Here is a 12,604-nt window from a genome sequence, read left to right as displayed (position 1 = left end):
GTGAATATATAGAGTTCATTAACCAGTTCAAGCCAAAAGGAAGTGTAGGCCTATGTGTTTCATCAAAATTAAAGATATATGTTTGAATCCCCAAGAAACCCCATTACATCTGATGTCTGAGAGAGGACAGCATCTTGCAAGACTGCTATTCACCTAGCTTTACCCAACTGTCTTGGAAAAAAGTTCATGATTTCTTTGGTGTCTACAAAGTCCATTAACAAGCACATGGACTCAAAACAGCACATGATGTTAACACCATAGTGTAATATGTCACGTTTTAACCTAAATTCCTCAGGAATTATGTCACATATTTTTCTACATCATAGGTTGTGTGTACTTTGAGCAGTAAAATATTTTTCAGTATTTTGCTGAAATAGATTAAAAATGTATTTGCTTAACAAATTAAAAATCTTTGAATTCTATTAACATCTAAATATGATAAAGACTGGATATTCAGACTCCTTGGAACAAAGCTTACTTTCCAAACATTTTTCTTGCTTGGATGGGCCTACTCATGGAGGAAGGCTGTAAGGATTTAACGCTTTTAATACGTATGTCTTCAAAGGTTAACTTCTGAAACTTTACTTGGGAAAATATGTTGTTATTTAATGATCCTACATTGAAACAGACCTGCTTATGAGCAACCTGTTCTACTGAACGTGTTTCTTATTCAGATGCAGATTTGTTTCCAAATTCCTAAAGATTTTTTTTCTGTCTGAAATCAATGTTAATATCACATAATGGATTTTTAAAGAATCATTGTGAGCTGTATTAGAAGAGTTAATGAACTAAACATAATATGCTAAAATAATATAAAAAGAGGAAAAGCATTTTCTGAATGTTTCTGAAAGTTGTTTTTAGTATATAGTCATAAATGTGTTAAGACATGTACAAAAATGCATTAAAGGATCAGGAATATTTTCCTGCAGGTACTTAGAACCTAATAAATAATAAATATGATGATTAACTACATGGGCAGAAAGTACAGAGCATTACCAAGAAAAAAACTACGTAAAACCTGGCCTTTGAACGGGGGTGCACCATTGTTTTTAATATATAAAAACACTTAAACACACTCAGTTGTGCGTGAAGAGAAAACAAAAGAAGTAAGCGCGCTTGAATTAACACCGTATTTTCAAATGAAACAGATTTAAATATTGCCAAGAGCAGTGAGGGTGTCTGGACTTGAGTGGAAGGGCAGCAGAGCGAGGTGAGCAGAGCACCGTGACGCTGTTCAGTGCTGCTTGAGCAGCCACAGAGGCTTGTGCAGGTCTAGAGAGCTGAAGTAAGACCACCACCAGGGCTTCTCTCTGCCCGGCGGTGACCCCCCTCGAGCCTCGGGCTGCCCGTGTTGGGCCTGGGGGTCAAAAAGTTCCAGCGGGTCATATGGGTCATACATGTCTTCCATCGACCGGCGGAGGAGCTTGTTGGGCCAAGCCTCAACGGGTCGCAATACAAAGTCGACTCGCCCAGCCCGTTTCATCTTGGTGGGAAGGGTGACCCTCTTCATCACCCGGCTGTACCCCGCCGCTTGGGCGCTGATTATGTACGTCCCCGGGGGCAGGAGCCGCCAGTAGTCTCCATCAGCAGCTTAGGAAAGATAAAGACGCAACAAAACAAAACGGAGCTTAGTTTTTAGTCTTGCATCCTTTATAGTTACATACTCATATACACATGCATGCACAAGCATTTAAGGGGCAGGTTTTCAAAAGATCTCAGAGTCAGGGCGGCTCGGATTTTGAAAACGATTCAGGTACAAATGCTTGAATGACAAAAAGAGGCTCCACCTGTGAAAATCTGGCCTTTGGGAGCTAATGGAGTAAAATTCACATACAAAATGTCAGTAACTGCTGTGCCTGTATCACAGCAAAGGGAAGCTTTCCTTCATGCTGCCTTCCCAGGAGTAACAAGAAACAACCCCAAAGAAATCAAATGAATGTATGTGAAACTTAAGAAAATGAAAGCAGAATCCAGGCTGCAATATATATATATATATACACACACACATATATATAGCATGTCTAAGGAGCTAAGAAATCCCTGCTTTTATTATATTACATTCAATTACTTTGCAGACATTATAGCACGTAAGACTATGAAGTCGGAGCTGCAGCTGGTATAAATTGCCATTAGTGTAAAATGGGTGTAAATTTCCTCCAGCTGAAGGTAGAGCCTGCAGGCAAAAGCAGGGAATTTTTAAACAGAATATTTATTCTTCATTTTATATTTCCTTTATTTTGAATGGTAAGTTTCTCAACTCAATTAATATTGGATTAATGCTGTTTTCTCATGGAATTCCTCAGTCTTTTTTAACACTGAAATTAAAAGACATTTTAATCATATGATATTCTTAACCCCACCTAACTCAAGAACAAATACTCCTTTTTCCTTCAGTGTAAACACATTTTTTATTTAATTCTTTAAAGGTCCACTGCCAATGGAAAGCCATTGTCTGTGAAGAAGTTTGAAAAAGACTCTAATTCATGCCAGAGTCTCCTACCAGCCTCAAGAATCTGCATCATCTCCACTATTGTATCCCCTCTAATGTTAGTCTTTTTGAAAGCTGGAAAGCATCCACTACATTATAAACCATTCTGGTTTTCCGAATTGATTCAACAACTATCATTAGAGCAAAATGTTACCATTCATGTCTTCTATTTTGCACTCCTATGGCCTACCCTGTTCTCACTGAAATCAATAATAAAATGAGAACATTAATTTCAGTGAGAGTCTAAAAGCTCAGAACTTTATGACTGTGAAAATTAAGTTGCATATGCCTCAATACATGTTTACCAGCTGGCGACAGGTATAAAGTGAACATAATGCAACGTTCTAGTTTTTTGCATTTGATATAGGTATTGACCAAAAATTGCATATATTTATGTTTTTCCACATGAAAAAAAAAAAGACGATTGTGGGCCCTTCAATCACTGCACTTATTCCAATTGTTAAAGTCAGTGTGGATCCTACTCTGATGTCTACACCTCATGCTCACAATATTTCAGCTAATTTATTCTGTCAGGGCTCCGCACCTCCACATGCTGAGTTACAGCCCTTGAGCAGGGCTACTGCCATATTCCCCCAAATGTGAAACATAAAGGTGGATTTCTGAAACTCATTGAAGACTCATTGGCCTTGATAGACAGCACACAGTTCCAGATGAAAGTTTTAATGGCAAGGACTATGTCATCACAGAGACATGACAGACTCAACAGCCAGTTTGACAATGTCTTCTCTCTTGCTATGCTAGAACCAAACCACAGCTGAGCCTTCAATTCTCCATTAAGGTGCCATTTCTGTCAAATATAACAGGACTTTTTCAGGTTAAGCTCTCAGTGCTTTCGCATTTTGAAAACGCTCAAACTAAAAATATTACCTGTAGTGACATCATGCTGGATGCCCCTGACTGAAATACGAGCATTTTTTATTGGGTTGCCGAACTTATCAGACACAATTCCTTTTATCCCCCGATGAACCTGGCAAAGCAAAGCAAAGTGAGATGGGAGTCGTTTATTACATTACTCATCTTCTACAAGGAAACCCCTGTGGAGAGGAAACAACTTTCAAGAGGTTCAACCCATTATAGAGGCTCTCAAGGCACTAATGCCCCTGCAGATCACATCCTCTATTTCAGGAGCTCCAAGGGGCTTGAGGGAAAGGGATAACTGAACAAGAGCTTTTTTGGGCTAGGTATGTGGCTCTGCATTGAGCGTCTCTTCTCTGCACAGGTCACTGGCACCTCATGATCTGACACAGTATTTAAAGACTGTTCTGAATGTCTGCCCTAGACCCAGAACCACAAAGAAATGAAAAGTTAGGGCTTTAAAAAACAATGACGCTCTAAACAAAGTGAGAAGGCATCACTGGTGCTATAAGTGAAGTTAATTCAGCATGAAGCAACGGCCCTTTCATCTATTCAAAGTGCAGCACTAGAAGATGTGTGAAATAAATCAGAATCAAGCAGAATTATTAGCTTTCAGACAGCTGGCAGTAGAATAAATTAATGCGGGTTGTATAAGGAAACCAGGTCCTTAGTATTAGTTGAAATATATAGTTTTCATTTTCTTTCACCACATCTAAAAGGATCCCAAAGTGCTTCGAGATAAAGAACGAAAACTGAACAACTGTCCTGTGACAGACACACTGTTACTAATATAAAGTACAGCAGAAGCATAAGAATACAATAAGATGGATAATTCTATATTAGTATTCTTTGATTTAAAATCTTTGACACAATGTTTGTTAATAATTCTCAAATACACTAATACAGATTACTCAATATATAATATTTAATAAAATTAGAAATTTGTTAATATTCTTATTTAATATCAGTGAATAGGAATAGGTGAGGGAATAGCTACTTGGAACTCATCATCGCTCTGCTGCCTACACTTAACTGCATGTCAGAATGTCATGATAGCAGTGTGTATAATATCCTTTTTCCCTTCTCTACAGGCACAGAACCCAGCTGCTTGAGCTGATGAGAAAGGTGCTTGGTGACAAACTAAAGAGCGATGTAAATTCTGTCATACAAGGAGGTGCACAAACATCTCACTATATTTGAAGTTCAATGAAACAAAACAAAATAGGAAAAATATAAGTATTTAATCATTAAACTCCTTAGGGTTCTTTTTTGCAACCTGCCGAAATGAAAACATTTTCTATTGGAAATTCTATATGACCTTTAAAATGAAAAGTAATGCCATTTCGATTTTTCCCCTGAACTACTATGATCAGCTTGAGTTGTTCTTTACTTCACTTCCCCACACCCTTCTTTCTCTTCCTCTCATTTTTCCTTCCCCTTTATCCTTTGTCACAAAAGAAGAATAGAAATAAAGAAGAAAGCATCAAAACAATAAAAAAAATATTTGTTTTTCTGTTGGAATATAGAGATGTTTAAAAATACATATTAAAACATCCACTTTTACAGTAATTCTTATTACAAAACTGGAAAAAAAAAGTCTAGTCTAATGGAAGCATTCTATTTAAGGTGAAGCAGTGTTGGCACTGCTCTTGTTAAATAGCTTTTCAGTACTGAGTGGAACTATTCACTGGAGGGTTTAGGAACTACTCAGTATAAGGACTTGAAAACTGTCCCTTCAGAACTATTATGATGAAGCACTGCAATTTGCTTTTCAGCATGGACTTGAGGATTTATCATATGGATAGAGGGTAAATCTGGTCAGAAGAGTCATCTCAGACCAAAATTTAATTTACAGTGTAGACATACTCAAAGTAGTATGACCTCATCCAACTTCAATAATAATTCTGCAATTACAACACAACAGAATAAAAATGATAAAATTGAAATTTCTTGAACAATGTTGATTTGTTTTACTTCAGTAAATATACTATTTTTTGTTTTGTCTCAAGTCTGTGCCACATAAGTTTGGGAGAGTGTTTTGATGCCAATCCTGATGGGGAGAAGAGATTGGTGTTTATGAAAATGAATTCTACTTCTGCGTGTTAAGCCAAGTAGATTTGTACACACACCAAACAGCCTGGTATATATCAGAATAAGAAAAGTTCCAATTGGTTATGGCAGACTTAATCCTTATCGGGAGTAATTCAGTCATCCTTATCTACAAAGTTGTTTTGCTTACTGTCCTGCATTTACTCAAAAAGCTTTTCCGGCATAGACTTCTACAGTATCTCACACTATAAAAATCTTTACATCTTGAAGACTTCAACTGCAATATATATGGATTTAACCCAGCTCCATTTGGATTCACTAAAACTCATTTTCATCAGACAGCTGTAAAATGAAATGAGTTTGGTGGTCTGTACTGTAGACTTTATTGAATGATAATACTTACCACAAGTAGCAAAAGGTTGCTTAGAAAGGCCATAAAAACACTCCTAACAATTTTAAATTACTGCGTACTCTATCAAAATAAGGCATGACAGAAAGCTAATCTACTAATGGCTGAGAGAAAGATGAGCAACTTCTGTTTCTGTGTTCACTTACTTATTGTCAGTGAGGTATTTGTTTTTGTTGAGCTTAAACTTATTATTAAAAATGACTTTTAAATGGCATGTTTTAATGCTCGCAGACAGACAGTTGTTCCTTTAGAAGATCAGGCTTCAGACCTTTTTTAACTACTTTGGTCAAGAAATCAAGCTGAAAAGTGTGGAAACAGCATTTCTAGCAGGATACTTAGAACCTGCCCATTTCAGCTGAATCTAAATCTCCTGCTGCCATGCAGTGGGGTTTGGGCCACAAACGTGGAATATAGAAAGGAAAATGTTCCAAGGTCTCTGGAAAGCAGATCTTGTTGGTTTATTCTTCAAGAGAAAGGCTGATCTTAAAGGTCTTTTCCAGCCTAAATGATTCTATGATTGTATGATTCATATTTTTCTGAATATATGTGTTTTCTCTAGCATTAGATTTTGGACAGTTGATTTATAAAGCATTTACAGACAATTCCCTTTTTCACTGTTTTCAAGGCCCTTACAGTTCTCAATCTCCATCCTTCCTGCAACGCAGGCAAAGTATTTTCTGTGTGCCCTGTCAGACAAACTGAGATACTGGAGGCCCTGGTGGAACGTGATGGTCGATTCGATGCCATCTTGATAACTAACCCAGGAAACGGTAAAGAAACGAATATTGACAAATAATCAAGAAGAAAAACTGTAAGCACAAGGTCTGTAAAAGCAGAGCCATACCATTTCCATGTAATTCAGAAGGGCATCTCTGTTTTCATGCCAGATCGTAAACAGTTCTTCCTCCAAAGGAAACTTTTCGCATCCTACCTCCACAGTAACTTCAAAGCAATTTGTGTGAAGGTAATTAAAGTCTGCCATACCTACAGGTTTAAAAAGAAAAAGGAGAGATCATGAGCAAGCCATCTAACCCTTAACTGGAGCTTTGCCGTTGCAGTCAGCGGAATGCAGTCCCTGTGGGCGTGGATTAATAGATTGTAGAGTGCATGGCCAATATATAAAAAGTATTTAAGAAATTCAGGATTCTACAACTTGTTTCACCTATGAATTAACTAACGACAATGACACTTCTTTCAGGTGAAAAAGCATAATTTTAAATTATTATTCACCTGACCAAGAAGTAGCGATAGAGAGATAAGGGTTGGTTAATCATGGTGATTGGATAATCGGCTGTATCAGAGGTGATTGCCAAGGGTCGATGACCTTTTGCCATTAGTATGTTCAAAACTGTTTCTGTACACAAGACATTGCATATGATTTTCAGAAGAATGTTAGCCAAAGATATTTAAACCTAATTCTCACTTGTGCCCCAAAGCTCTTGAAAGGCCTAGTTTCAACATAATTATTTGGGGATCCCGCTGAGTCCTATTTGAAAACGCAACTGAAGCACTGCTGAACATTTTATGTACACTGATATTTCATCCATGCCAGTATTTCAGGAATCCTTAAGAAAGCTAAATACTATTATTGAAGAAATCAAATTAGCAACCTAAGCACAAATGAATGGGATGTTTGTCTCCGTTGTAGTTTTCCCTGAAAATGAGTTTATTTAAACAGACTGAACAAGCAGCGCTTGCATGGCCTGCAAGATGCGTTCAAATTCATGCCGCTGAGGAATGAGAGCACAGCATTAAGCATTTATTTCTACATTTCAGATTTGAAAACTAGAATGATATTATATGCCATAACAAATTTGACCTTTGTATAACTTCCTAACTTCACAGGTCTTATCAGGGCTGAATACCTCCCATGGTATTTGAATATAAATATTACCAACGTACATTTTGCTACTTGAATCTCCTAGAAGTTACTTTTTACAGGGGTCTGACCTAAAGCAAACTCATATGAATGAAATTATTTCTTTCAAACCCTTGTGTCTCATAAAGGTCACATAGAGGTTTTACCTCACTTGATATGATGGTAAAGTGGTTTTACCTCCAGTGAAGCTGTACCACTCAGCACCATTTATAATACCTCCGCGCTTTACAAAATTTCCACCGCAACGATGTTCGGATCGGTCCGAGATGACTGGATGTGCATCTGCATAGGCTTTAGCCAGCAGCTTAAACATCTGTAACAAAAGGGTTTGAAATACATTTGCTTTTACAAACTGCAAACACTATCATTGCTGCTAGTAGCTATTGCTGTTGTAAGCCCAGACAATGAGCCATCGTGCACCCTTGAGGCTGATGAAAGGGGTGAACCTCCATGCAAGCATATTCTGCCAGGAAATTTTCGCTTGTCGTCTTCTCCAAGGCCCTTCTGTGCAATCCAATATATTTAGCCAGAGATAACATTAAATACCAGTGCATTTTGTGATACTCGGCTTCAACCTACTACCGGGGGCAGGAGTAAAGGTCTTGTTTGGTTGCACTTCAAGTCCCAGGTTTTAAAGTTTAAATTAGCTCTCCCCATTACGTTTTAGCTCTTGCTATTTTTAGTCTTTTAAAAATACCTACACCAGCCTCAGCCCAGCCAGATCTTTTCATTGGCCACTGCTGTTTAAAATAGACGGTGTCGATTTGCTTTGCACTTATCGCTCACACAGGACAACCTGCCTGTTTGAGCTCAATGACAGTTGCTTCTTTGTGGGGCAGAAACCATTCCTAAAAAGTGAAGGGTAGGATGTGATGATGGAGGATGTCACCACTGATTTCCTAGGAGTGATGAGGAGCAGAGGAGTCACCACTCAGAAAGGAAAAGTGACAGGTACATGTAGTGAAGACAGAAGAAACAGCAGTGATCTGCAGAAACCATTTATTTGAAACAGGTTCCTGCAGGTTTTTTCCAATGTTTATTCCAAATTTGCACAGAAATCCCCCCTTCTCCTTTTTGTCTATTTGAACCTCATCTACAAAAGCTATAATTTCAGATTTCAACATTGACATGACAGCAGTTATCAGATCCTACCAGGTCCTATTACTCAGCATCATGAGTCTCATTGCATGTTGCTTAAGACAACATGTGTAAAAAGCTGGGTGGCTAAAATCCTATTTTTAGAAGTGATCCTAAAACTTTATCCTTGATGTTGTCATCAAGGACAAAGACCAAAATGACCAAGCATATAACTTTGAACTAATGTTTATGAATGTTTCTAATAATCACAAAGATGATTCAATTATGGGATCAGGTGGGTGACCAAGGAAAGGTGGAGAGTGATATGTAAGTGTAAAGACAATTTACCAAAATACTTCTGATGACCAGACACTAAAAATCCTGACTTTATATATAATGTTTTTGCCTCTCGCTTGAGTTTCTATGTGTCTAAGTATTGCTCAGCCCAGACAATTAAGTCTCCTTCAAAGTTCTGCTAGAAAAAAATGAATGTTAATTAACTATGTTAAGAAGAACTCTTACTGCCAATAATTTGGGGCTAGGCCTGATATCTTTAATCTTTATGAGAATTTGGGTCCAGTTATGAAACTTCTGTGGAGGATGTTTGCTAAAAGTTTAGAAGGTGCCTATGTGACTTAGGAGTGTGTTCCTCATCTTTCCCAAAGACATCTGCAGATGTTTTATTTCCAGTGACTAAGTGTTTCTTCTCTTGTTTCACACCAAGAAGCATAAGACTTTTGCCTGGCCACTGGTGCAAGGGAATGAAGATGGGTGGTAGTGGGAAGAGAAAGTGAGAAACCCAAAATCAAGTGAACTTGATTAAAAAAAAAAGTTAAACTTTAAAAAAAAAAAGTTAAGATGTGCTCAAATAACAATCCATTTATTATCTCTTAGCAGCTAAGGAATGACTAGTCACAGACCTCAAAAAACCGTATGACATTTAGGTGTAATACAGTGGAACAAAAAGGGAAAAAACAGAGTTGTCCTTGACTTTGGAAGCGTGATGTTTCATTTGGTAAGATGGGGTCAGTGCTGTTACCTTGGCCAGCACTTTTACCCCACTGACTGCCACAGGTTGTGTTTTTAGAGGGAGGGAAGGGAACATTTCCATTGACCAAGGGGAGTGAACTCGACTTGGTGTACACCCTTCTGCTCCTCTGAACACCGGCATCAATGCAGTTTCTTGTGTAACACAAAGCAACAAAAGCCTGCTAAAACATCTCCACAAATGCCAAAAAATGGGAAAGTTCTGGATTAGCTGAGCTGAACCAGATGTAAGAATATGAGTGCAAGGACATGGTGCAGCTTTGACACTCCAGCAGGTACCAGCCCAGGCTGCGACACAAGCTAGAGAGGCTTGAAATCCGCAGTGTCTTGGAGCAGCTGCCGAGAGGATCCTCGTGTTACCGCACATACACCGTGAGGGACACAGGGAGGTGGCAGCACCCAGACACGTTGTCAAACAGGGCAACGTGCTTTGAATGTACTTCACAGAATTTGACTTTTTAATTTCTGGCCATTGCATCTGCACTGCAGCATTTCAGCCGGGGCTGCAGCCAAGGGGGCAAACTTGCCTCGTTTCCCCTTGCATGGCAAATTCGACAGGTCAGCGGTCAGAACAAGGGTTATGGCTAATGTATAGCAGCTAAAACAAGCTGCTGTATTTCAGGATGCAGGTTCCCCGGCAGCAGCAGCTGCAGATGACGTTACTTAAATGCAGGCCACTTCACAGCTACAGGTTTTGTAACTTTCTGGGAAAAAATTAAAGTGATACTGATAGTGTTGTTAAAGGTTCCTGTGCTGACTCATTTGAAAAATTAGCTGTATGTTCAAACAGATGTATGTTTAAATATATGTAAATGTATTTAAATAAATTAAATATATATAAATATAAATAAATTAAATATATATAAACATACATGTCCCATGTATGTTTTAAACTTCCGAGTTTGTAGTTAACTTCCCAGGCTTTGCAGCCACTGACTATGCAGCAGTCATCAGCATCAGGTCCTCTGCCTTACATCGTCGCAAACCAGGGATGCCATCAGGGCTTGCCCAGCTGTGCGCTGCGTTGGGATGGAGCGCTTTGTCCGTGTGACTGCATTGTTTCACTGAAAACACACATGCTGGCCCTGACGGGAGATGACGGAGGGACTGCGGTCCTCCTGTCCCACAGCTGAACTGTTTGATAAGGCACACGTGGCCGTATTCCTCCACCATCTACACGTAAATCAGGATACCCCCAGCCTGGGCGATGGGATCTAAGGCACAGGTTTATGATTTCCCCTAGTCCTCAGCAAGAGCTTCTGTAGCTTTCATTAAAACCCACCAGGTATTTCTTATATGGGCTTTTTACTGTGCAGTGCCTGGTTTATTTTACTGCTAAATCATTGTCATACACGCATAGTCAGTAGGTATTGCACAGCTCAGAAGAAACGGAATCATATAGAAAATGTTTAATAGTCATGAATATTTAAATATTTAATAGGTGCTGGTGAGAACTGTCACTTTAGAAGTCAGCCCAGACGTATGCTCAAAGATAATGGATGTTTCAAGTCAAAGGTCAACTTCTGACTATTTTCAACCATTGTTTGTTACATAAAGAACCACTTTTTCTTAACAGTCCAGGGACATTATTAACATCAGTTAGAAGGCTGAAAAACTAGCTGTTCTCCTAGTGGGCATGTTGGCAATGAATACTAGATTGAGGAAACCAAAGGGAAATAGGAAAGATGGCAAAAAATTTCACAGAAGATTTACAGTGAGTCCCAAATGGGGAACTTTACAGGGACAGAGAAGGAAAAACCATTCCCATTCATCTGACCTGGAATAAATGTGATGAGGCTGCCACCATATGGCAGCCAGTCTTTTTTTTTCCTACAGATTTCAACGGAAAATAACACTGCTGGCCAGGCTTGTTCCTTTTCTTTTGGAAATCACTGGTAAACATATCATAGCCTTCACCCTTTAAACAGTAAAAAACCTGGCTTTTCCTAACCTGTGAAACCATGTTTGGCCTCATAAAACATGGGTAAATCTTTACAGAGCAAGTTGACAGTGTGCAAATGATCCTGTATTTTAAAGCACATTAAATAAGTGTATAAATTATATTATATATGTATATATACATGCATTACATATAAAAACATGTGATCTAGTCTATATTTCATACATACATGCATACATATACACAGATCTATACAATCTAAAAAAATCAAAGTTTGTTACTTGTTAAAGGAAAAAGTTTCCATAGTTCCACGCGTGGAAACCATACTGATACACTCACCCGGCAAAACCAATATTACCTTCTCATCAGGTGTAGGGGAGAACATTTTTTCTTCCATAGGATGCCTTGAATAGTCATAAGGATAGGTCACAACCAGCTCACCCCCATGGAGGCTGGCAGAGAGCACAAATGGGATAGACCTCAACCACTTCATGACTGCTTTTGTCTCAGGGGCCACCTGAAATCCAGGAGAAAAAATCAGCTGTGAGTAGTCATGCAGCTCTGAAGGGATTTGGTCCTGGGCAGGATGAAGCCCAGTGGAGAAGGGAGTGTGTCAGAAAGGAGAATGCTGAGGCTCTTTGGCTTTTCCATCCCAAAAGTTAATGGGGGAAGAGCATCATTTTGCTCCAGGGAACAGATGAGACACACTGTTCACTATGGAAAAACTGGAAAAAAAAAGAAAGAGAACCTTTGAAAGGAGAACAACTTTTTATTACAGTGATATTTTCAGCAGTTAAAAGTGATGATGGCAGCATTTTGGACTTGAAAAATCGTGGCATTGTACCACTACTTGCAAACCAGACTCCTTATCTACTTTCA

General features: G+C 38.7%; 1 protein-coding gene across 1 annotated transcript; it reads right to left on the bottom strand.

The window, feature by feature from the left end:
- Window positions 1–1,234: 1,234 nt before the first annotated feature.
- On the bottom strand, window positions 1,235–12,252 carry LOC104627442 (carboxypeptidase Z). The gene is made up of 5 exons (XM_010295705.1): window positions 12,084–12,252; window positions 7,879–8,014; window positions 6,667–6,806; window positions 3,377–3,476; window positions 1,235–1,590 (listed from the first exon to the last, which is right to left on the bottom strand). The coding sequence occupies exons 1-5, from the start codon at window positions 12,216–12,218 to the stop codon at window positions 1,235–1,237; spliced, it is 867 nt and encodes a 288-aa protein (XP_010294007.1). The 5' UTR covers window positions 12,219–12,252.
- Window positions 12,253–12,604: the final 352 nt, after the last annotated feature.

The sequence above is a fragment of the Phaethon lepturus genome, unplaced genomic scaffold (assembly GCF_000687285.1).
Source record: "Phaethon lepturus isolate BGI_N335 unplaced genomic scaffold, ASM68728v1 scaffold1911, whole genome shotgun sequence".
Classification (NCBI taxonomy): Eukaryota; Metazoa; Chordata; class Aves; order Phaethontiformes; family Phaethontidae; genus Phaethon; species Phaethon lepturus.
The sequence above is the reverse complement of the archived record's forward strand: the minus strand, read 5'-3'. Positions and strand labels throughout refer to the sequence as shown.